At 40.8% G+C, this 27,032-nt stretch overlaps 1 protein-coding gene across 1 annotated transcript; it reads right to left on the bottom strand.

Moving 5' to 3' along the window:
• Positions 1-1,691: 1,691 nt before the first annotated feature.
• SLC6A19 (solute carrier family 6 member 19) lies at positions 1,692-22,853 on the bottom strand. Its single transcript, XM_038129498.1, has 12 exons — positions 22,549-22,853; positions 14,101-14,241; positions 12,531-12,668; positions 11,440-11,621; positions 10,563-10,673; positions 9,703-9,815; positions 7,304-7,432; positions 6,443-6,599; positions 6,101-6,305; positions 5,345-5,504; positions 2,944-3,106; positions 1,692-2,391 (listed from the first exon to the last, which is right to left on the bottom strand). Exons 1-12 carry the CDS (start codon positions 22,748-22,750, stop codon positions 2,185-2,187), a joined length of 1,908 nt encoding a protein of 635 aa, XP_037985426.1. The 5' UTR covers positions 22,751-22,853; the 3' UTR covers positions 1,692-2,184.
• Positions 22,854-27,032: the final 4,179 nt, after the last annotated feature.

Here is a 27,032-nt window from a genome sequence, read left to right as displayed (position 1 = left end):
CTTGAAAGTATGTGAGAATATTTTTCTGTTTTCTTTCAGTCATACCAGTGTTTTGCTGGTGTGCATGGCAAATCGGTTCACTCCACACTAAACAGAGCAGCCAGTCAGCTTGCTTGCCTCAGTAAATCAACAAACAGTTTATGCCTGGATTCTCCTCTCTAAATGAGAAGAGTTTCTAAGTGAAGATGAATTGTTTCCCCCAAAATAAAAGCCCTGCTCTGCAGTTAAGCACACAAATGGGATCAGATCATCCATCAGTTTGAGATCAAGACTGCATGATTCTCCCTGGGCTGTCACAGCTCATCTGCTTTCACCTCTGCAAATATCCAGACTCACAGATGGAGCAACTCAACTTCCCAGTGTCTTGTTGGGCTTGTCTCAGAGGGCACACACGAGCTGGACACACCACGAGCTGGTGGTTTGGCAGCCCTTGCACAACGTCAGTGATCCCAGGGCACACACCACCATCACTCCTTCCCCTGCTGCTCTGATCAGGAGATGCTGCTTCTGATCAGGAGATGCTGCTTCTGATCAGGAGATGCCTTGGGCTGGGCTTGGGCCCTTCCAGCAACACCCCAAATTCCACACCTGGCACCGCGGCCAGCCACTTCACACGGGGTGTGACTTGTTCCTGGTGGCTAAGAATTTTTCAGCAGAAAAATCTGACAAAAAATGTTCTTCCTATTAAAGAGTAACATCTTCAAATAGTTCAAATAGTTACTTACATTAATGTAGTTTTAAAAAAGTGAAAATGGAATGTAAATTAATTTAATCATTCAGATTCTCTGGAATGGGTTGCCCAGAGAAGCTGTGGATGCCCATCCCTGCAAGTCTTCATGTCCAGGTTGGATGGGGCTTGGAGAAACCTGGCCAAATGGAAGGTGTCCCTGCCCATGGCAGGGGGGGTGGAACTGGATAATCTTCAAGTTCTTTTCCAACCCAAACCATTGATTCTATGATTCCATGAAGTACACATGCAATGTCTGGCGCTTTACTCTCATTTTAGAGGAAAAAGACTAGTCTAAAGATAAATTCTGGAGTAAATATACCCTAAGTGTACCAATTCCTTTTAAGAAAGTATTTTTATTACAACCAGTATGAGGATCTAAATTGGATCCATTTGTGTTTCAAAAGGTGGGTGTAGGAATTGTTGCAAGGTGATACAAGTGTATCACTGTCCACATACACAGACAGTTGGATGAAGAGGATCACCCATCCAGAGGGGACATGGACACTGTCTGCCTCAGGCCCTCTGCCTGGGTGCTCTAACAGTGCCCCTTTCCCTCTCCGGTGGCCACATGAGGAATGGGACTTCTCACTGAGCTCCAGTGGATCACATGGAAGTTAAAAAATTCTAATAGTTGTTAGGTGTGGGTGTGTGTGGGTGTGGGTGTGTGTGTGTGTGTACATGAGCCAGAGCCACCTACCTTGATGGCAACAGAGAAGAGCAAGATTTGCACCTTAGTGTGCCTTGGATCTCCCATCAGCACAGATCCCCCAGACAAGTGGTGTGCCCCTTGCTCATGGGTGCCACAGAAGGCAGATTTTGCTCTTTTCTGAGCTGCTGCTGCCCCACTGCAAGATTACATCTCCTGTCATCAGCAAATGCAGCACTATCTGCTAGGAACTTGGAAGTTATAGGCAATTTATAAAATATATAGAATTCTAAATTAATCAAGCTGTCATCCTCATACTTAGAAACATTTTTATTAAATATTTTACACTTCTCTATGACACAAATAATGTTAGTGGCTTTGTGCAACACAGTGGCATGTAAAGTAAAAACAATTTAATGTGCAAGAGAGGACAGCATTAAGTTACCCTTCATATTGGCCCCCCAACCAGGATGATTACACATGGAAGAGTCACTTCATGCACAGTGCATCCCCAAGCAGAGGGGATAGAAGCCAGTTTCAAACAAGCTGGCTTCAGAACTCGAAAGAGGACAAATTATTTGGCCTGGTGCCCCAATCACTTGCAAATGTCACTTTTTTTGCTTCCAGAAGGCAGGCCATCAACTCTTCACAGTGCATTGCATTGTTACCAAATGTTTACCTGGAAACAACACATGGTTATCCTTTCATGAAAATAAAATTAACACCGGATTCTTAAAAAATATATATATTTTTTTTTTACTTTCCTCACTGACAGGGCATCCTTCCACATTTGAAAAAAAAAAAGGGTTTATGATGAATACTTTAAGTTTCCATTAATGGAAGTCTCAGATGTAGCAATAAGGCCAGCACGATCATTTTTTTTCTGACAGCGGTTCCTGATGGCTTTGTAGATGGCAAAGGTAGGGATGGTCAAACTGGGCACTCCGGCGAGGATTACAATGATAGCATACACCCAGGGGGGATATTCAACCTTCTGTGTTTTGGGGAACTCCTCCTGAAAGAGCAAACAACCAAGTTGTAAAAAGTCACAAGGAGCAAATACCTGGGGCCATGCACACATTCAATAATTCAACAGATCAAAACTGTGATCAGAACGTTGGCCAACCATAACGGTACAACAGTTTGCCAATTCCACAGCAGCTTTCACTTCAAGGCTTTCCAGTCTCAGCTGGTTTTGGTTTATTTTTACTTTAAAATGATGTAAAGGAAATGGCATGAAAGCAGTAAGAGCCAGGAAGGGAGACTGGGGCAACTGGAACACTTCCTTGGCACAAAGAAATGTGGGGATGGGGGGTCTGACAGGACTTTATGGCCAATCAGCCTTTTTGTGGGAAGGCTGAAATACAAGGGTGAGGGAGGGCTGAAACATTAGAGGGAAGTGAGGTTGCAAAAGAGGAGAAAAGAAAGCAGTCCCATTTCCATGTGTTGTGGCAAGTTTGCTAGAAAACTGTTTGAGATGGAAGATGAATATAACTGAAAATGACTCTTACATTAAAGAAGAATACCTAAAATAATTATAAATACATATTTTCATTTACACACTTACATAGCTAGGGTCCCAAACACTGTAGAGCAGTTCTTGGTTGACTTTCACCACAAAATAAAATAAAAAGATAACTAACATAATGAGAGGACTGATGAATCTCCAGGTAACCTGCCAGAAAATGTTGGGCTTGTGTCCAATCATGAACTCAATATCCTTGTTAAACCTAGAAACAAAAAGCAGGAGGTTCAGACTTAAAAGTTGGCCAGGTTAAAAGAACGCCTGCTCATAAACAGGGAAATCCAAACTACCCCTTACTGTGGTTCCCAGGAATTTGCTAATGTAAGTTTGAGAGAGACCAGAATTTACAAGATCAGGAGTTAGACCTCACTCGTTCAAATTAAGACACATATGATTGCAAGTCTGGAAAATTATTTTTGGAGATGTACTATCTTGAAGATGTCTGTGAGGCATATGTGAAATAGCGTCAACAGAAAAGAGTCCATGCAGATGGATTTTCCCCAGAACATATTGCAGTATTGCTTCACAATTTTTTGATAAGTATCTCAGTACTGCATAAATTAAAGGGAGTGATACAGTATCAAAAAAGAACAAAAGCAAATAGAAGTAATTTAATAATTAGATTATAATATGTTTGCCTAATTTGTATATCTACCAGTTTTCTCAGGCTGAATAATGAAACATTTTTTAACTTTACTCATTATTAAAAACACCTACATTGTGTTATTTGGATTATTCATGGAACATGCAGTGGTCAGTGGGGCAAAAATATTTCTACAAGAAGAAACAAGCCCTGCATTGAGAGTGGTACTGTCTGCATCATTCCTGAACCAATTTATGGCTTCTACATATAATGCAACACCTTGTGCACACACTTCTTAAAAAATAATTTGGAAGTTCGAGGTTTCTGCTTTGGTCCTTTTGTCTGGATTTCCTGCATATCCTGTGGGAATTACCCTGAGGGGACTATTCACTTGGTCCTTCAACTTGAACAACACACTGAATCCACTAGAATTTCAATTACTATGCAAATTTATATTTTCATCCCTAACTTCTGAGATCTAGGTGTCTTAAAAGGATGTGGAGCCCATGTCCTGACTGCAGCACACGTTCAGGTGTAGTTCATGTGTGTCATGGATAACACACATTTTCTCCTTCAAGCAACAGAGCCATCTTTCTACCAATGACTCTTTCTCAGAGAAAGGTCTCAGAAACTCATCTGGAGCTCATAACACCACTTTTGGGCAGCCCTGAAAAGCTCTGCTCTCAAAGAGGGCTACAGTAGTGTGTACTGGCGAGGAACATTAAAGGTTGGTATGAGGCTTTTTTCTGAATCAAACACAAACACACACACACCTTGCCCCCACTTTATGGACTCAACCTATGCTTGTGTGCCAGGATTTATTGTAATTTATTTTGTAAGGAGCTCTTATTTTGTAAGGGAAGAAAAAGTGATCAACATAGCCTTTTCTGTTCTGAACAAATTAAAATAAGCCTTCTTTCTCAAGGGTACACCATCTAATTTACCTAACCTGATTCATGCTTCCTCAAGTAGCATAAAAGTATGGGAAAATGGGTCACAAGGACATTCACCCCACTGCCAGGAGCAGCAGCTGAATCTGGCACAAGTTCAAGTAAAACTTGTGGGTGATTGAATTCCCTGTACTTTATTTCACATTTCTTCTGTATTTATTACAAACATGAAGATGTTGAAACCTGATTTATTACATCAGTAGAAAGTTGAGAGGATAATTGCTCACTGCTACAACTGATAAAGTCCTGGATTTATCAGCTAAGAACGTATCTCAGTAGCCTGGATTTGCAAGCTGCTGTAAACTAATGTCTGCTGCCTGCCTGGAGATCCCTGTGTTGGACAGCATCATTTAACACTCCCTGTAAACACTCCTGGGATATAACTCTGTGTTAAACTTTCAGCTCTAAGCCAATGTGTCTGTACTTTGCTTCTGCTAATTAATTGTTTAATGCAATAGTCCTGAAGAAGAGTTATTATAAATGTCACCATATTTAAAAGGCAAATGATCTATAGTGGCTCTTGTAACTGTTGCAAATATCTGCATTCTGATGCCTACTTTAAAAATAAATTATTTGCATTCATATTAATGCACTCCATTGATGCCTAATATTCTCTTGTAATGTCTTAGGGATATCTTTATTTGAACTAGTTGTTAAAGAGCTTTATTTATTATAATGTAATAATAAACTGGAAAGCTTTCACATACAAATTCTTAACAAGCATTTTTTCTTTTCGCTGAGAACCCTTTCAAAAACCTGAAACATATAAGCAACTCTAAATTATAGCTGCATAATTTCACTGATTTCTATAACAGAAATTCTGTGCACAGAGATGCAGCGAGATTGTAGCTGTACAACACTAATCACTTTATGCATTGATATCAAATAATGGTTAAGCTGTATTTCATACCTGTCTATTCCATAAATGTAGACGACTGAAAACATCTCACAAAATGCAATTATCAGCAGGGGAATAGAGCCAGCATAACCATCAAATAGACTCAGCCAGTAATTACCAGAATTCAGCACAAAAATGAAAGCTATGAAATAACACACCAAACAAACGAGACCTGTGGGAAAAAAACCCAAAAACAGCAGCACAATTAGGCAAAGAAAGCAAAAGCAAAATGGGAAAGAAAAGTATTTCCCCAGTAGCTATAAAGCTTAAAAAGTAACTCTTGCAACCTGAAGGCCACCACTTTTTTTTTTTTTTTTTTTTTTTTTTTTTATTAGCATTCTGGGGAGGCTGGCTTCTGTTTGGGTAAAACTCTCCTGACATTACACGGGTGGCAGATGTGGCAAACAAAAAGGGAGAAAGCTGAGGAGAGAAAACAGGTCCTGTTCCTCATAGATGATGGGATAATGTTGCTCTGAGAGAAATCCTGCCTGGGTGAAGGACTCAAGTCCTCTGGCTTCCCAATGGAGGAGACAGTGGTCATCATGAGCAGGCTGATGGGCAGGCCTAAGGGTTAACAGCTGCCTGCAGGCTCAGAAAGAACTTCACATGAGCTGCTCCACTGGGACATGAGAAAATCTTCAGTAGGTTATCTGGGAGTCTTAAGACCATTCCAGATCAGAAGGTAGAAGCAGGATGGGCTGCTTTTTCAGCACACAAGCTGCTCTCTGGGGAGGGTGGGGAGGTCACTTTTCTCTAAAATGCACTTACCAGTAATAAGTTCCTTAGGCACTCTGGAGGGTATAATCTTGAGATCTTGTAAAGGTACAAGCACACCTTCCATATTTCCAAACATAGATGACAAACCCAAGCAGAAGAGCATGATGAAGAAGAGGATGGACCACAAAGGTGAGACAGGCATTTTGGTGATTGCTTCAGTGAAGACAATAAAGGCCAGGCCAGTTCCTTCAGCTCCCTGGGGAAGATTTAGGATCATTAACACCACATGGCACTTAAATTTACATTGGTAGTCACTAGACTTGGCAATTAGGTAGTTGCTATGCATTCTTACCATATTTATGGTATCAATATGTGTTAGGGCGTTAAACTTACATCATTCAGGAAAGTTTCCAGATCACAGGTTTCAAACTTGAGGGTTGCAAAAGTTGCTGGATCAGTCATGTTGCACAGCTGCTGCATTTGTTCAAAGTTATCTTGGGTTACGTTACCTTCTGGCAAATCGAATGCATTCATCAGAGTAAGGATATTTCTGGAAAAGTGAAATATAAGTAATTCGAAATTATTCATTTGTAAGCATCAGGATTCGTTTACGTCATGAAACACCTTATTAAGAGTACAGTATCAAGATTGGATTTGACATTGGAAAGTCCAGCAGATGTGCATGTGCAATTTTCTTTCTTCCAAGGTGTGTATAACACTGTCTTTCATGGCACAGATGACTCTAAATGGCTGGACTCTAGAAACCCTTGCAGGATTTAGGTGCTTGTCTTAGCCTTGCAGACTAAACACCAGTCCCCAGAGTGGGTGGCTTATGGGAACGTCTAAGTTGTCTGCAGCTGTGAATCACGCACTTTCACAGTTGAATGTGGAGGAACTAGACTGGAAACCACAGAGTCTGGCTGCTCTGGTAAAATGAGCCACCTCTAATGAGACCTGAGCTTTTGAGCTCTCCAGGAGGAAACCTAAACATGGAGCTAACACAGGAACAGGGACTATTACATTCATGCCCTATGCCAGCATGGAGAATAATGTAAAATATATTTATGTAGGAAATAAGGTGGCTTAAACAATTATCACTTTCCATGGGATTTGTTCCACAAGATTCCGTATTTTCATGAGTGGTTCTGATGCCATGTGAGTCAAGAGCTGCAATGATTCAGAAATGATAAATCCATTGTCAGTAGGCTAACAAGCACCTGCATATTCTGTGGGGTTTTTTTCCCAATAACTCACTTGTCAAAACAGTCATCATATCTTGCTGTGGCTCTGAATCCAATGATGGAGTATATGACAGTGGCAGCGTAGATGGATGTGAAACCATTGATCACTGAAACGATCACAGCATCTTTCTCACAGTTGTTGCTGCAATTCAAAGAGAAGAAACAATGGATGTCAATCACATTCCTAAAATAAATAGTAAAACTGGCTACCAAGACTAAGAAAAAGTAGTCTAGGATGAATAGGTACATCAGTGAACCCTCTAAAAGCACACAAGTAGTGCTGTTAGATTTAGTAAATTAAAACTTGGTGCCTTAAGCAATTTCATAGCTATGGTTTTGGTTTCTTTTGGTGGGTTTTTTTTCCCCTTTCAAATAATCCTGTTCTTAAGGAATAATTTCCTGAGCTGTTTTCATGTTTAGTTCATGGGAAGTAAAGAATGAGGGGCAAAAGTGTCCCCCCCTCCTTTGCAAGTTTGTCATGGATGTGTGCAGAAACACATTGCCATGGGCTGTGCCTTCACTGCTGGTGTATTGTGCTGCAGGGTGAAAGATTTGGGCTTGAATTCAAATACTCAGACACGAAAAGTTAGCAGAAGTTCACTTTTCATAGCACTCAGGTATGGTGAAATTGCATCAGCCAAGAGCACTTGGGAACAGTTTTGTTTGGCTGCTGAACAAAAAATGGTTCAAAATGTTCCCAAGTTTTGGAAGAGCAATGTAACATTATGCTGAAAAGATGGGATGGAAAAACTCTTTGTAGAAATGCCTCTGCTGCAGGCACTTCTTGCCAGTGTGCCTGTGCTAATGCAAAGAATTTGCAGAGCCAGAAACAGACTTAAATCTGAGGGACAAGATAAAATATCAATATTAAATTAGTTAATCATTGTAAGAGAAGGCTGTAAAGCTGTAGATAATTCATTTCTCCTGAGCAAGAAAGGGGTATTGAGATAAACTTGATGTTGTCATATTTAATTTTCTGAACATGTTCAAGAGGAGAGACAAGCTTGTCCAACCAAGACCTATCACACTGTGTCCTTTCCCCATTTATAGCATTGCAAATAGGCATCTGCTGGATGTAGGGCATTGAATGGAAATTCCTTGCTGTAGTCTTGTGTCAGTTTTGGCAATGTAACACGAGATTCTCAATGACAGGCTTGAAAAACGTTTCTTCCTTTTAGAGAAAGTAAGATGCTCAAGCTCCTTCTCATTATGAATTAATGAATCCTTGACAGCATTCAACCTTATTGTATATTCTGATGCTTTTGTACTCCCAAACCATCCAGGGACAGACCCACTGACACCTGGTCCAGCTGGTGCTGGATTGCAGGTGGTCCAACACCACAGTGTAACACTGTGGAATTTGCATGGGGATTTTTTTACTTATATTCCTTGGGAGTTTGGTGACTTTGTTCAGTTCCCTCCTTAAGTCATGAATCATTGAGCATTGAACAAACATGGCCTGAATGCAACTGCCCTGTGCGTTGGAAAAGCCAAAGGACACTGCTCCTCTTCTTTATGTCTTTTGGAAAGGTGGATGCTCCCAGTTCTGACCCCGTGGCCGTGGGACATTGACTTGGACTTTAAGCAGGGCTTGACACCTCACATTGAGACTTGCAGACACCAAAAATTCCAGGTGATCTTTTAAAAAAACACCTGAAATCAAGAGTGGTGGCAAGGAACTTCCTCAGAGACTGAAATACTGCTGTGGTGTAGTTGAACCCAAACCAAAACTGAAATACAGATTTCTGAATGCATGACCAAACCACATATCCAAAACTTAGTTCAGAGATGTTTACCAAAAATATTAGTTTTAGCAAATGCCACACAGTTTTTCTTTCAAGAATTCTGAAGGGATGGCAGGCACCAAAAGGCATTGGTGGTTGCTGCAATATTTTATGAGAGAATGTAGAATATAGCACTGCATCATAATTCGGAGGTTGGGTCAGTCTCTGGGTGATGGGATTTCTCACTCCCTGGCCTCAAAGCACACATATAAAGGAATTGAATTTAAATGTCAAGATTAGATATAGCTGTTCATTGCAAAGCTAAAGTTTTAAACTGTGTTCTGTGAATTGATTTGAAATATGTGCTTTACCACCTGCTCTGAGACCAAGGGCATCACCATGCACCCAGCACTCCCAGAGAGGAAACTCCTGCTCATCAGCTGGTGCTGGGCAGCCAGTCCCCTTCCTCCTATCCTGCATCACCACATCTTTCTCTAGGAAGTCAGCCAGAGCAGGGTCCTGAAATCTTGGTTTGGGAGAGCTAGGAGCAGTCAGAGGGGATGCACCTTGCATGTCTGAGGGGAGGCTCTCCCAGTCCCAAGTAGCACAATAGAAGGGCAACATAAAGATGCTTCATTTGAAAGAATGAAATAGTCATATAAAATTTGGGTTTTTCCTGGCTACTTACTGAACAGAGTTGTAACTGGAGAATGAAATGAGGCCTCCAAAGGCCAGGGAGAAGGAGTAAAACACCTGAGCTCCTGCATCCAGCCACGTCACTGGGTTCGCCAGCTCACTAACCTGAGGCATCAGACACACAGCTTTAAGCACATCCAACATTGCTATTTCAACTGAGTATGAGAGATTTAAAACAACAATTAAAACAAGAACATTAACCATGCAAAACTCACTGTTCTTGAAGATTTTCAACAAATAGGTCAATATTTTTGTCAAACTTAATTTTTATTGCAAAAGAAAACCTATCTGAAGTTTTTATGTATTTTGAAAATTGATTTAAAAAAATGCTTTGCATAGCTGACAGCTGTCATGCCTGGTTTCAGAAAAGGTGTTTATTACTAAGCATTAATAATGATCATTCAGAGATTTTCTTACGGAAATGATCCCTCTCTTAATTTTGTTTAATTACTGTTATATTATTAAACCATTCTCTTAGTTTTTTGTTCCTATGGCAATTAGGTGGGTTTTACTCCCAAATACACGATTTATGCTTTAAATTTAGGCTGGTTCTTAGGTAGAATACAAGAAAATAAATCAAGCCGAAGCAATGACAACCCCACTGCTCTGGGATGATCATTCTACTCGTTAGAACAGCTTTTGATGGAGGATGGAGACAGAGAGAAAATACTTGTGTAATGTAAACTCTTTATATCCAGTGCAGAGGATTCACCTCACAGAATCAAGGTTTTTTAAGGTGCCTGAGGGATAGTTAGAAAAGCACCAGTGAGGATGACTAATTTTCATTCAGTTGTTAATTACAGAGAGGACTACACCATGTTTCACTGAGCAATGAGCCAAGCAGTGGCTTACATTGGGGGTGAAGAGATACACGATTCCGTTGGTTGATCCTTTCAGCGTCAGGCCGCGGATCAGGAAAATGGTAAGCACCACGTACGGGAGAGTTGATGTCACATACACAGCCTGCACCAAAAAAAAAATTGTAAATAAACCACTCAAATGAAACAAAACACTTGATTTTTTTTTTTTTAAGTGAAGAAAATAGGGAAATAATAAAGGTTTGGTCATTAGCAATAATGGCAAGTTTCAAGTGAGTCACAATTAGCATACTACAGTAATAAATGTTCAGTGAAATAGTATTTGTGGTACATTTGGATAATAAATACTTTTTTAGCAATAGTAGCCTATTTAAGAGAAATTGTCATTGTTGAAATTCAACTCAGATCATTCAAAAGCAGCATCAAAAATAATGTACACCCTGAGACCAGACTGATGCAAGGACGGACTCTCAGGACTTTGCTGGGAAGAAGAATGTTGGTCACTCTTTTGTAGAGATAATATTTAGGACTTGCACAAACCCAAATAAATCTGTATAGGTCTGTTTTGAAGAGAATAGCCATAATAAGAAGAGAGTGCCTTGATCTTGCATCAAAGATTAATATTAGTGTTAAAGTGATAATACCTAAAACTGTGTTACTAGGACCTGTAAGGACAAGGAAGACTCACAAAAAATTGATCACAAAAATCTCCACATAAATTAAATCAAGCCAGATTCCATTTCATTCACCTTCATCCTTCAAAAAACTGTCCCAGTGATGACACAAAATGTTGGACATGCTTTCACTCAAAAACCAGACAGCTTCTACAGCATTATCAATTCTGTATAAATAAGGGATCACAACAGCATGATTAACGTAATATCATTAAAAGTTCCCCCAAGACAGAGTACCTTTCCTGTTGTTTCAATGCCTCTGATTGTGCACACATACAGCACACCCCATGCACATGTTAAACACAGCAGTAGCCACCACAGGATACTGCCAGAATCCTCAATGGAAGTGGAGATGTTCAGTGTTTCTCTGTACCAGAAGTAATCTACAGGAGAGCTCTTGGCACACTCTTCTACATAATCTGTAACCACAAAATGGTTGTCATTCTGTATGTCTTTTATTTACCTGGAAAAAAAGGAAGCTAAATAATTAACATCAGTGTTTTAAATTGTTCCACTTAAAGCAAATGGATTTGTTGTTGGCAAATTTTCAGATTTTTGGAGGCTAGTTTCATGACAAAATGAGAGATTTAAGACATCTGTTTAACAGGTATTTTAATACAGTGGCTTTTCCCCTCCCACACCTCCTTCAGCAATATTTTTTTCTTCTGTTCTATGGGGCATTGTTCAAGGTCAGCTCAAGTTGAATCCCCAGCTCCCTACACTGTGCTGGCTTGTGCAACATTCTGCCCTGGCCTGCCCTTATATGAGGCTTTCCATGCCCATTCTGGGAGGAGAGGGGCAGAGCGCTCTGAAGAGCTGTTCACAGACCCAGGAAAACCTGCTTCACACAGTGTCATGCAGGGCTGACTGTGGAGAACAAAGCTGCTGTCACCAAGTGGTCTCCAAGGAGCTGTAGACTTGTCATATTGAGAGGTACAGATGTTTCAAATGAATTATGGGGTTTTTTTCCCCTTTTCAATGTGCTAATGGAGGGCTGTTGAAGAGATGGATGAAAGACATTGCTTAAATCTGGAAAATATTAATGTTTATACTAGATCTGCACTTAGTGAATATTCTGTATATGAACATATCTGTCAAAATCAACCACGAGGTTTCATATAAGAAGGCAAAATTTGCCTCAAAGATTAAGTGCTGGCTTCACATTTTATTTAATGTGAATTTGTACAAAACGCGAGTATCAAATAGTGCAATGTGCCTGACAGGACTGTCATGCCTTACTGCTGTTTCACAGAAAGGCTCATTTAGGGTAACTGCTAGAAACAGAAATCTGTGCTGTGCAACAAAATAAAATGTTTTATAAAATATACCTGTTCTGTTGTTATTGAGAGGACAGTTATTCCATGGCAGGGGTTCTTGGAAGGAGTTGAAGAAATACCACATCACCCAGGCAATAATGGTATTATAATATAAGCCCACCAGGAAAGATACAAACATTGATGCTATGCCTGAAAAAAATATCAGAACACTGTGTAAATTGCAACACTCTTGTCTTCAGGATATATCAAAGTACATGGTATCAACCTTTCCCTCCTCCCCTGCCACATTTTGGATGTAGGTTTATCACCATGAATTTTTTGCCTAAAGGTTGGACAGGTGAGTCCTATGTAGAGTTATATCCTAAAAACTCTCTGAGACTGAAGGTGATGCCCACTTGGGAGCTAGTTTTATGAGAGGACTAATTCCCTATGGACACCACACAATCCTGTTCACAGCCTTGCCAGCTGATATCCAGGGAGTTTGGGATGATGGAAACATGTAAAGCTCAACTGACTTGGGGTTTTGGTTAAATGAGGCTGGAATATCTCCTTCTTCCACAACCTCCCTGCAAAGTCAGCAGAGGTGGTGTTGTACAGGATGGACAGCTGCCAGGAGGCACAGTCTGTGACCAGGTACAGAATTCATGCTGGTATCTGTCCTCCTCTGCCTGTTCCCAAGTAATCAACCTCTGATGACTTCTCTGGCAGACAGTAAATGCTAATCATTAGCTCCTGAGAGCTCCTATGTTCTAAAGAATCTTGAAAACTTCCAGATCCAATGAACAATTATCTTTCGTAACTGATTTACAAATGCAGCAGATGCCAAAGCAGTCCTGTTTCTTCCCTTCCAAGTGTGTGGTTGAGGTTGGAAGGGATCTCTGGAGGTCACCTGGTCCAACCCCCTGCTCCAGCCCAGCCACCCAAAGTTGGTTGCCCAGGACCATGTCCAGGCAGGCTTTGAGTATCTCTGAGGCTGGAGACTCCAGACCCTCCCTGGGCAGCCCATGCCAGTGTCTGCTCACCCTCACCATGTTTCCTGATGTTCAGAGGCACCTCCTGTGCTTCCTGTGTAAGAAGGCAGCTGTGGGGATTTTTATGTTGTGTGCATAATGCTGCTTTTAAAACATTTTCAAATGGACTGTTATAGTCAGAAATTTGGTACAGTGGTGAAGAAGTATTTTCTACAAAATACTGTTTCTATGGCTTTTGGAATGGCAACTCTCAGATGCTAAAAACTAGGTGGAGCTGAGGTCTATCAGATAAAGATTCAACTAGTATTTATCCACAGAACAGTTAGAGAACAATTTTTGGCACACCTGAAGATTCATCCTAATGGTAGAAACAGCCAGTATGGATAATACAGAAAATATCTCTGAGGCCTGAAATTGGTCTCAGATTAGGGAAAGGTTTTAACAGGACCCACAGTACTTGGAAATGTGAACACAAAATTGTCATTGTGCTTTATTATGATCACTTTGACCTATCATTGGAGAGTTAGGAAGAGGGGAAAACTAATAGATCCTGAAATCTCTTATAGCACACCAGAATAAAACCCAGAAGATTTGTTTCTTAGATCACCAGTTCAGAGAATTGTGCTTTCTCAGGTGGCTTTTTGACTTACCAACCCCTTTCAGGGTAGGGTGGATAGAGCTCCATACACCCACACTGCCTTTCCTCAGCCTTTGACCAATGGCAAACTCAAGATGAAGCAGGGGGATACCCTCCAGGACTAGCAAAATCAGGAAAGGGATCATGAAGGCTCCTGGAATGGATAAGAAAAATAACGATTCCGATCAGTGAAGTACTAAAACAAAACAAAAACATTAGGTTTGTGAGATGTGATAAGCACCTTTGACATGATAAGCAACTATAAGCACCTTTGTGGAAACCCTTCCCTGTTTTCTGAGCAATGCTTTTCCTGATTGCCCAGGCAGGACACTCAGTTACATTTGTAGTTTCAGGTAGGGATTCTTATTCTTCCCAAGTGACACACATAAACAGAAATGATACACTCTCAAGGTTAAAATTTGAAAAAGCCACATTTGTATTGCAAGTGGAGGAAAGGTAACTACTCTCCTGGAATGCCTTCCTCTTTTTTTTTCCTGCAAAAAATTATGGTTTTATAGCTGTGACTCATGCAAAGTATATGAAATAGTTGAATGAACTAAGCAAAATAGGTAATATTAAATAGATAGTAGATAATAACCCCTAAATATTCAGCAGAAGCCTTGGGCTGTCTGCTTGAAACAACAAGAAGTTCTTGGCATCTGTGTTCAATAACGTTCTGGTTTGATTAGAAGACCTCTGGAGTACAGGGTTCAAACCCTGTTAATGACAATAAAGTTGGTTAGTATAGGAGAAGTATTCTTAACTAATTTTTTCCTGAACAAAGTGTACCTTGGATATGGGAGGTACCCCAGAGCACCACACTGCACTATAAAAGTGCAGAGTCAAATGCTTGAATATTGCTACACATCAGAATTATGGTTATCTGCCATTACAAAATGGCTTTATCTTCCTAATCTAGACAGGAGCAATTAATCTGAAAGCAATGAAAAGAATGCAGACTGGAATGTTAAAGGTTCAGGTCTGGGTATTTACTGATGTTTTCTTCATGTGTGCAATAAAAATCAGGTAGCAAGTGAAAGAGGAAATCTGAAGAATGAAAACTGTTCCAGAAACTGAAATTTACTCCCTGGGGATCCCACACTATCAAGAAAGCTGGCGAGCTGTGAGCACACAGCAAACCTTTTTAGGTTTTTTCCTTTCTTCTTTTTGTGTCTGTGCAAAGACAATCATGGGACCCCTTAATCTGACTGCTCTGTCATAGATATGTTATACTTAAAGACTTCTTTACAGCATCTTAATAAAGGGAACTCCATAAGCACCTGGGGAAATTCCCTGGGACTGATGGAACACTCTTGCCATGTCCACCATAGAAGATGGTTCAACTCTGAGAGTCCTGCAGCAAATTTTACACACTGTGCTGTCAACAGGGAGAGCTGTGGTTGTCGGGACTGTGCTGCTGCTGAATCTCCCTGTCTTGGAGGGAAAGCCATGTCTGCCCAGACTGCTAGAACTGTGTGAGTGGAGGTGAACTGCACATTTTAGATTAGTGAGAAAAAATGGATCCTAAATCAGAATATCAGTCTGCCTGCTGAAACCAAAAGGTTCAGACTACCTTTGAATGCTTTAGAAACAGCCTGATCTTCTCCCCCTTCTGCCAACACATGACAGCTGTCAAAAATATTTTTCTTTGATAGGTATGATAAGGAGCAATTGGTCATAGCTTGAAAAGACTACAAAGGTTGTACTTCTTCAATAAGATCTTTGACCAGGGACATAATTTCTAATCAAGTCCTGAAGTGATCTTACTGTGACCTGACCAAGAAAGGTGATGTGTCTCCAATTAGGAGCACCTCAGCTGAGCTAACTGCCAGTCCATGCTTAAGTATCAAGGCGTGATCTAAAATCACTGCAGACTGAGTTTCCAAGGGTGACAAGGACTTATCCTCAGTGCAAATGGGGACTATTTGCATCTGGTAGCTGTGCATATCCATCTTCTGGACTTGACTGTTACTATTGCTCAAGAAGGGCTTTACCAGAGAGAATTGAGAGTGTGGTATAGCAGAGACCCGTATGGCATCCGAAAGAGCAGGTAACAAGAAAAGATCCAGAGGAAGCATCCACACAAACTCTGCAGGGTCAGGTTTCAGACTCTTATGAGGTTTCTTGCTTGAGACAGAGAAAATACTCTGGAATTTAAAACTGCTGGTATAAACACAATGATTGTGTCCTTCTCTGATCTTACCCTCATGAGAGCTCCTGCTCACAGTGTGACACGAAGGAAACCGTGTCAGGCTGACATGGGGCTGGAGCTCAGGGCACATTTATGGCAGCTTGCACTTCCATGCACTGTAAGCAACTCTGTGTTTGTGAAAGGCCAGAGACTCTGTGTGTAGAGGTTGTCCCACTGAGCCTCCCATCAGGAGGGGGAGGATGTGTTCCCTCCCATCAGGAAAGGAAGCCATCAGGATGTAAGGGGATGGAGTGCAACAGTGAGGGAGATCTCATTGCATACACTGCAAAAATCTTGCTTACTATGAAAACAAAAGTAAAACAGTTATGAGAAGTGTTATTCACAGAAAGAGGGTGGAGAATCAGCAGAGAGCAAACTATCTGAAGCCAAATTTGCATGCACTGCATGTCTAATCAGATGAACAGATGCACACCACTGCATGTTCCAGCACAGCTAAGGAAGTCCATAAAGAAAATATGGGACAAGCCTTTAGAAACTGAAAGGACAGACAGTCAGCCCTTCGCAGTGACTGAGTCTGACACAGTTTCAATGAGTCCCAGAACTTCTGCCAACATGGGCAGAACCTTTGCACTGTCAGCAGTGATGCTAGGCACAGGTGGACGAGGAGTCTGTAGCCATTTCTGCCTTAGATGCCTTTCAGGTGACAGTCAAGAAAGCATGGAAAGAGGGCTGCCCTGTTACATCTGACAGTAGTAGCTCCTGCAGTCAGTAAATTTGTAGAAGTCCCTGGAGTGGTGGGAAACAGAGGAAAGAACCTTGCTTTGGAAGAGATCCTAGGTGCTCAAAAATTGGAATAAGCCCTATATATTTCACACATTTGTGACATGAAAATACACAGAAAGACATGAGTCAGGAATTGCCTGCTTTAGCACTGACACCATTTGCAACAATATCTCAACTAAGACCACAATGCTAAATTTGAATCTGCAACTAGGGGAGTTCATTTTCCTCAAAACTAGGGTGGATCATCCCAGTTCACTCTTTCCTGGTGTTACAAAATAGCCACTTTTCTCCAAAGTGAGACAGCAGCAGCCTGAGGCTCCTAGATCTACCACAGAGCTGCTCCACACTAACGCAAGGCTGTTCTTGCAAGGACGAAATGGTCTCCTGAGAAGGGGATGTAGCTGAGATGGGAGAAGTGAGGAATAAAATAAATGAGATACTCTCCTTCTTGGAGATGATGTCCACATAATCCTTTTCCTGAAGAGATGGACTGACACAGAAGAAAGAGAGGAACAGTCAGCAAAGTTGGAAGTTTAACAAACATCTCTATAAATAAATGAGTCCTTCAGTCTTTGACTAACAAAAAGTATGTCTCAGTTTTTCTTCTGGCTTTCCTCTGAAATGTTTTCAGATTGTCAGTCTACATTTTTACAGTAGTAACTAGGTTTTAATGCAAGTAAGATGAACCCCACTGATTTTAAAAATTGATTTTTTTTAGTAAGAAGGGTTTTTGTGAGTGGCTAAAGGACATGCTGTATAGAAATCTGAGAACACCATGTCTGTAGAGCTACCTTTGGCAACCGGCTTCAATAAAAATATCTTTTCTGGTGCACTAATCACTTTTCAGTGATTAGTCATTCACCCTGATGTGTGGCATGTGCCACAAAAGATTCAGCATTTTGAATAGCATTTTATGTATTTGAAACTACCAATATTTAGCTGTTGGAGAGAAACAAAATTATAGCTCTCAGTGATATATAACACTTTTCTCTTTCTTGGGTTCTTTGGTTTCTAGGATTCAATTCTAACAGCCAGCTCAGAAATCTATCTCTGCTGCATTTTCCCTTTCTTTCAATTTCTCCTCAACCTTTCTGAAAGAAGATACAATGGAAAAACAATAATTTTACTTGGCAAAGCTGCCATATAGAATCATAGAGTCATTATGGTCGGACAAGACAACTAAGATCATGGAGTCCAATCACTAACCACAGTGTTCACCACTACACCCTGTCCCCAGGTGCCACATCCACACACCTTTAGAACACTTTCAGGTTCACACGGGACACAAAAAATAAACTAATACTTTTTAAGCTGCCACAATTTTATGATCCTAACAAATGAACCAGTGATCCAAAACCAGACACTGTATATATGTACACAAACAGTGATTGATATTCTAGTCTGAAAACCTTACAACTGAGATATTAGATTCTCATCCTGTTTCAATACTGTATTTAAAAAAAAACAATATTTGTTTTGAACATCTGTATAGCTGTTATTTCCTCTCTAATCTAAGAGCTTCTTATGTCAAATTTTAAAAAATCATTATTGCTTGCACACAGTTCATCACAAAGGGAAGGCAGGCAGGCTTCAGATGGAGATGTTTTGCTGTACTAACACATTCTTAAACCTCAACCGTAGCAACGTGTTATTTCATCAGCTGCTAAGTGAGGAATGGCTGATGTCATTACTGTCCCTTCTTTCAGTGTGGCATGCAGAGAGATAAAAGTTCTGCCTCATGCAGTGGCAATGTTTCCATATGTGAGCTGTAGAGTTAAGAGACTTCTTTTAAAATCAATGGTTTAAACATTAAATATGCATCTTCTTTTTTATAATGGTCATCAGGGATAAAATGAAAATGTTTAACAGTTGATTAAATGACATGTTGCTCAATAAAGATTAAACAAAAGCTATGAGCAATGTCAGAGACAGCTATCAAATAAAGGGAAATTTCAATCTCATTAAGCTGGTGAAATCACTGAGGCAAACACCACACCTTTTACACTGTGTGCATATTGAACTCTATTTTGCCTTTGGTAATGATAGATTTGACAACTTTTAAGACATTAAAGGATAAAATGTGCTTTGCTCTACTAAATTTCACTGGAGTAAATATTCCATTTAAAAAATAGAAACTCATTATCTATGACAACAAAAGTAAGTCAATTATGTAACCACCCATTTATTTTTGTGTATTTGGGTATCTCAGTGTGAAAACACTGTCATAGTGCTGTGCTTAGGAAGAAGCAGCTCTTAAATAATTCCAGATTTACGTTCAACATCTGAAAATAAGCATTACTTATGAACCCAGTGTTCCTAACTACCTTCACTGCAGACAATTTGCAGAGAAAAAAATCCATCTTTTTTGAAGTCCAAGTACCACACAAGGCTAAATTTTATGCTTTACTGCAGTCCATTTATGTTTCATAAGGGATGTAACATGTACAACCACTGGTTCACGAAGTAGGTGGACATCCAGCCTCATTCAGGAGTGTCCTTGGCTGAAATATTCTCCGCAGCATTGCTACCAGACTTCACCCATCCAAAATGATCCAAACATTCATCCATATAACTCATAGTCAAAAAGAAAGAAGTTAAGATGGCAAAGCCAATCTTTATAAATTAGAAGCAATTTTCAGGAGACAGACTATGTAACCTTGATTCTGCACATACCTAATATCTGATATGTGGTCACACGGGACTTTTTCACATCCACTGCGGATATTTCCTGCACAAAATATGGCTGGTTGGTTTGGTTTTGGTTTTTTTAAAATTTAATCTCTTAATTGGCAACTATAATCCACCATCATATCCAATGTGAGCTTTAGGACTCTAAAATAATCACTCCAGGAACAATCCAAGGAGGAACATAATCCCTGTTTCCAGTGGGAGAGCAGGAACAGGAATTCCTGCTGCTCTGCTTTCAGGATTCAGTGAAGACGTATCTTGAAGACGCAAAGTATGAGGACAAACACCATCCAGGGTAAAGGCACTTGAACTACTGGGGCAGAATGGAGTTTCCTCAGTGAACTCATGTTGGCTTTCTAGCGGATAATTTGGAAAAAGTTGCATAATGTTACAGTTTTACCCTGCTCTGTTATGGAGGCACATCTGTGCCCCCGAGTGGACCACACAAATCCAAAGATGAATGAATCACCTTGGCCACCATGTTGAGGGGCAAAGACTAAGGCAAAACTTGCCCAAAATGCCCAGTAAATACACATTTCCAACTGGATGTAGGTGAAGCTGCTTAGAGGGAGCGCAACTGAGGCTGGATGTCACACACAGTGACTACCACAAGTATCCTATTCTGGAGTGGTTTATGGTGTCAGGGAGTTTCCTTCAGCAATCTGACAGCTGCAATCCCAGATGTTGCTGTGCTTCCTCTACTGGGTGCTTGGTATGCTGGGAACACGGCTGAATGGGAATTAGAGATGCACGAAACCTCATGAGGCACAAATTGTCTCAACACCAAAATATTTTCAGAAATAAGAACTTTGAGTTCTGTTTTTATAACACAAATAATCACATGATCAAATTCAAAGGCATCCATCCAAAAAGCAGGCAGTCTTTTTTTTTAATTTTTTTTTTTAAGGAAGAAGTTTGAGGACAGAAACTGTAATGGGAGGAGGACAGGGGTGGCAAGAGCTGGATTTAGACCTACCATGAGAGGCTGAGGTGCGCTGTATAGCAGAGGAGGAGGAGGAGGAGGAGGAGGAGGAGGAGGAGGAGGAGGAGGAGGAGGAGGAGGAGGAGGAGGAGGAGGAGGAGGAGAAGGGATTGCACAACAGCTCTCCATCCTTATGTGTGATGAAATTAGGGAATCCTTTCTAAAAGTCACAGGCATAACTTGTGTTTATTGATATGAGTCACAGCATTTAGTGCTGTGCAGAAGAATATTAGAGAAGGTAGCCAGTCTAGCTAGAAGGACACATGTCTGTGTATTTGCTTAGAATTCCTTTGCTGTGTGCTCCCTTTCAAATTCTGCTTAAAATTTGAGTGAGAGAGTCCCAGGGGAAAAAGAACCCAGGGTTAACTGCTGTCAGTGTTCCTGACAGTGTTTCCTGAGAAAGAACAAGTTACAGGATGATGAGAAAAAAAGAGAATTGCTGCCAAAGGACTGACACACACACAAAAGCAGTTCATAAATCTTCACTGACATCAGTGATAAAACCATGATCCATACCAAGTTCTTTGCATTTGTTGGGTGCTTGCTTTTCAGCTGCATTTCACATGACTAGAACACAAAGGAAATAAAAACCAAAAAGCAAGGAAGTGCCTATAAATGTACCCAGGAAAACAGGGCATGTCCACTTTCTAAAACTAAGTTTAAAAACCTGAGAAACCAATGGGTGCCATCAGTTCTGGAGATACGCATGCATTTTTTTCAAATTAAAATGGTCAAATATAGAAATGCTTCTGATTGTGTGTATGCTGTCACTTTTTTGCTTCAAGACCTGACTCTGCTGCAAATGACCTCCAGTTTGCACTGCAAACTTTAAGTATCAGCCCATGTTGGAGAAATCTTAATGATAAAAGCATCTCTTCTCGAAACTGTAGCTGCACCTGTTGTTGCATATCCCTGAGTCTGTGTGAGCAGCTCCCCACAGAGCCCTCAGTTGTCTCTACTCTAACAAGGAAAGCAATTTTTAAACATCTCACTATGTATATGGAAAAGAATATTACTTGAAATACTGTTCCTTATGCCAAAATTTTTCTTTCAAGACCAAATATTGCAAAGGAACAAATACATTTTACACATATCCCAGAGGGAAAAATGGACAATAACCAAATAGCAGACAAAAAAGTCAGTAAGAAAATAATAAAAAAAATGTTGTTATATAATATTTAAGCAATGGTTCAGCTCAAAGTTACCTTTTAAAACAAACAGCGAAAGAAAGCAAAATTTCTAACATGCTCATTCAGTCCTTACCTAAACCTTAAGGAGTTCCAGTAAATTATACAGTAAATAATACATGCTTGGATTTTAAATGACTTAAAAACACCAACTGCTATACAAATATTTTTAATGTTGACTTCATTCATGTTGTTAATCCTAGCACAAATTATACAAACACTCACTCTACCGGTGATACATGGATCAGTCCAAGCCAAATGAAAAACCTATTCCAAAAAGATAATTTGGTATCACGAGCAGAATCATAGTCCCAAGTAGTTTATTCATAATTTAAATACACAATATGTATATATATATTTGTATGGAAAGCAACATTGGGTTTAGATTGAGAAACTAAACTATGTACATGACAGTGGAAGACTCACTTGTTCGATCCTTTGTCCTGAAATAAAAACAGACCCTTCCTTTTCTTTCATCGGTAACATGACTTCAGTGTGTGATCATGACCTGTGAAATTACCTTCTCTGTTATACAGTCTTCTAGAGAGATCATCACTGTTCTCACAGCACCTGAACAGTTCTAAACTAAATATTCCATTATTTGCTTGCCAAAAGAGAGATTAAACCTGGTTTATACCCAAAGTTAGTTAAGACGTTTTAAAGACATACCTCCTCCATGGCTCTGACAGAGATACGGGAACCTCCAGACATTTCCTAAGCCCACACAAAACCCTACACATGTCAGCATGTACTGAGCCTTGTTGTCCCATTTTGGTCTGGTGTCTGCCTCTTCTTTCTCAAGGACCTCAAGTTCAGCATGGGAAGGTATCCTGTCCTCCAGGCCAGGATTGGGCAGCTTCAGCTTTACCATGTTTTAAATTTCCTGCCTGAAAGTGCTGCCAGTGAGGGATGATGAGAAAGGCAGCTTGTCAGAACCCTGCTCAAAAAGAGAGCATCTATTTGCTGTCTTCAGCTATATATACTGAACCTTTGGCACTGGACTTGTAAGCGCAGGCTTGTGGTAAAAAGAAGCGTCAGCAAATCATTCAATTGACCAAGTCAGCTCTGACACTTATTAATGCTTTATCTGCCAAGGTTTTATGGAACAGTCCGTTCATCCAGTAGAATACATTGATTTCAGCTAATGTAATTCAGGAGATAATTTGGCTATAAACCCTAATCACCTATAAGGATATGTAACACCCCTTGCCACTCCCCTGTTTAAACTCACTTAAATACAAATATAGCCCTAGCAAATGAGGAATAATAGGAATCCACTGGCCTCAGATTAAATATGGAGATTTCATATCACTTTTTATTGGGAAGATACACTGATTGTGACTCATCATCACGTTCAGTTTCCAGTTGTGTATGCCTACAAAATTGTATGTTTCATAATGAATGTTTCACTGTAACAGATTGTACCCTACTAAATGTTCTGACCAAAAGGATGGAGGATGAAAGGGATTATAAAACCTGACCTTTAAAGTCATAAGCATAATATGCTTACCCCAACACCTCTAATCAGTACAGAACAAGGTCTGAAGAACATCTTTTTTATAAATGGGCTTGAAATCAAAGGTCCCTTCACCTTTTCAGTGACCCTAGATATAGTGGTCAAAAATAAAAAAACCTCGCTGGTTAACAAATATCACAGCTAGTACTCCTATCCTCATCATTTCAGCACAATCATAACAACACTGTTCGTTTGAACCTTCTTGTTTTCAAAAGATAAGTTACTTGTCACTGAAGACTACATGTAAAATCTAACACTGTGTATGTAATAAGAAATGCTGTCAGCTGCAGGCTCATTGTGTGCAGTGATACAGGGTGGTCAAAGTAAAGAACTAGGAGAGATCTTGTAAGTCCAGCACCTGGAAAAAGAGGTGAACACATTGTAGCATCCCTTTGCAATCTTATCATGTTTGTTCAAAGTTGATTCCAAAGGCTGTTCAATATCTTTGGATAGAAAGGCTACCAAAAAAAAAAATTCATCCTTCACGTGGCCAACTGTATACAGTAGCCCATACAGATTTTCCCTGGGTCTTGCAATAGGTATTAACATTTCCCTAAAGTGACAGCAAATGCCTTTTTCATGACCCTGTCAGGTCTGTGGATGTGCTATCTCCTGATTAACCACTGAAGCAGCTGATCTCCTTTACTGATTCCAGCTAAGGATTTCCTAGCTTGTGGCAGAACTTCCTCTTCTAAGTTGCTGCTGAAAGTATATGTTCAATTTCATTCTGTCTCTGCTACTCCAGTGCATCGAGCTGCACAGCTCGTCCTGAATGACACTATTACAGCATTCCCAATCCTTCTGAGAATGTGTCAGAAACATTTAATTACCATACTACTATTTTTTTGTCCTTAGTCATTAGCAGAAGAATGACTAAACATTGTTCCTAAACTGATCCTTCAGAATCTGCCTTAGCATCCTCCCCTTAGACCACCATTTCTTCTTTCAAGCACAGCTTACCATCATAATTAGATTTTTGCCTAGTTCTTTGTTCCCAGAGTCATCACAGAATCATAGAATGCTTTGGAAGGGACCCTAAAGGTCATTCAGTTCCAACCTCCCAGCCATTGGCAGGGGGACATTCCACTAGACCAAGCTGCTCAAAGTCTCCACCCAGCTTGTGGATGGGTCATCCACAACTTCTCTGTGCAACCTGTCCCAGTGGCTTGCCACCCTTGTAGTGAAGGTTTTCTTCCTATTATCTAATCTAAACCTACGCTCTTCAATTTTGAAGCCATTGCCACTTGTCCTATCACTGCATGCTCTGTCAAAAGTCCCTTTCTGGCTTCTTTGTAGACCTTTTAGGTACTGGAAGGTGCTCTAAGGTCTCCCTGGAGCCTGCTCTTCTCCCAGCTGAACAGCCCCAACTCTCTCAGCCTGTATTCATAGGAGAGGGGGCCCACTCTCTGATCATCTTTGTGGACACCTCTGGACTTGCTCCAACAGGTCCACACCTTCCTTGTGCAGAGTGCCCCAGAGCTGGATGCAGTACTCCAGGTGGTGGCTCACGAGCACAGAGCACAGAGGAGAATCACCTCCCTTGGCCTGCTGGTCACACTTTTTTTGATGCAGAATTTGGTTGATTCACCTCCTGGGCTTTAAATGCACATTGTTGGCTCACATCCATGTTTTTGTCCACCAACATCCCTACAGTCCTTCTCTGCAGGAGTGCTCCCAGTCCATTTGTCACCCAGCCTGTATTTGTGCTTGGAACTGCCCTGATCCAGGTGCAGCACCTTTCACTTGGCTTAGTTGAACCTCATTATGCTCTCATGTGCCCACTTCTCAAGCTTGTCCAGGTCCCCATGGGTGGCATCCCTTCCTTCTGTTGTGTCAACTGCAATACTGTGTTCATGTTATATCTCCTATTTAGTTCAATTAATACACCTAGTTGTGGCCATGTGACAACTGGACTACTGAAAATTTCTCTCTGCTAAGTTTCATGAGCAAGCAGATTCTATCAGAATCCAAAAATTCAGTCCTCATTGCCTTACATTGAGAAAATCCTCTTTTTCAAGAATTTTGTCTTGCTCTGGTAATGCAAGGTGCCAGTGGCTGTTAGTTATCTATCAGATGTTAAATATTTGCAGAAGCAAATACGCTGGTCCAGCATCTAGCTCAGATATCTATCAGTGTAATAGCATGGCTAATGACCTTGGAGGGCACTGTGCCTGTTTCTGAAGTGACACCAGCTCCAGTACGATCCACAGGTGCTCGGAGGTGTTGTCTATATTGCCACCCTGTGGACTGGAACAGGAAAGTCGGGGCTGCCCTTCCCTGTCACAGTCACTTATTTGTTCAACAGAGCCCTTTCCTGCACTCTAAGGTAAACTCTTCCTTCAAGAGATGCCAGGCTTATGTTTGGCAGGTCCCACAGGTCTATTAGAGCCAATAAATCTCTGTAAAATTAATCTTTTCATGATATAGGCTACTACACAAGAAAGGTATTGCATCCTGCTATTTATAAATGCAGGAGAAAATCTATCCTACATTTAGGTTGGATTACTTGTGTTAAAACATTTCTAATGACACATTTGTTTTTTCATCTCCTACTCCCATATTTAAATGTACTACTTTTTCAAAAGTTAAAAATGGCTATAAAAAAGTAAGCCAACTTGTCTATAAATAAAAAAAAAAATTAAAAAATTTTACAAAAACTCTATTAAAAAGGAAATAGCTCCTTTATAAAAATCCTATATTTTACTGGAACATACACACATAGGCATTTGTGGAAGAATGTGGGCATACTTCTTTTCTTAGATGAACATGTCTTTCATCTCACAGGATGATGATGATGATGATGATGATGATGATGATGTTATGAAAGAGTATGAGACAGGGTGGCAATAAAGAAAATAAATGATAGCAGAAAGTTATTTGGGATATAAATCAAGGCCACAGGAAGGACGGAGCCACTCATTTCCTTTTGTGGGGCCAGGTCTGATCGTGGTGTGGTACCACCTGGGCCAAGGGACTCCTGGCCATGGGCAGCCCTCAGAGTGCCATGGCACCCTGGCTCCACCCTGTTCCCAGCTGGGAGAGAAGCTGTCCTCCCCTGCAGCTCAGGTGCAGCCTGACACACTTTATCAAACTGGCTGCCAGGCAGCTGCTCCTGCTGTGACCTCCCTGTGCCAGCACAGGCGCCCCTGGACCAGCTCAGCTTCCTTCCAGCCCTTGAGGAAGCTATCCCATATGGAGAAGGACTGAAAGGCACTAATAATGAGGTGGGAGGTGGTCCCTTCTTCCAGGTAACAAGTGACAGGACCCAGAGGAAATGGACTCAAGTTGTGCCAGAGGATTAGATAGTAGGGAAAATTGCTGACCAGAAAGGGTGGCCAGGCTTTGGAACAGGCTGCCCTGGGAAGTGGTGGAATCACCAGCCTTGGAAGTGTTCAAAAGGTGTGTGGATGTGGCACGTGGGGACACAGTTTAGTGGTGAACCTGTTAGAGAAAATGATTGGACTCGACAATCACAGAGGTCTTTTCACAGAGGTCTTTTCAGTGATTCTACAATTCTGTGATTTTAAGGATGGATTCTTCTCTTCCGTGAGAGAGTGGAGGTGGCAGGCTGAAGGACCTGGCTGAAGTGCTTGTCTGCAGTGCTTGACCCTCGCCTCCTCCACCATGGAAGGAGCCA

This window comes from Motacilla alba, chromosome 2 (assembly GCF_015832195.1).
Source record: "Motacilla alba alba isolate MOTALB_02 chromosome 2, Motacilla_alba_V1.0_pri, whole genome shotgun sequence".
In the NCBI taxonomy this organism is placed as follows: domain Eukaryota; kingdom Metazoa; phylum Chordata; class Aves; order Passeriformes; family Motacillidae; genus Motacilla; species Motacilla alba.
Note: the sequence above shows the minus strand (reverse complement) of the source record. Positions and strands in the feature narration are given on the sequence as shown.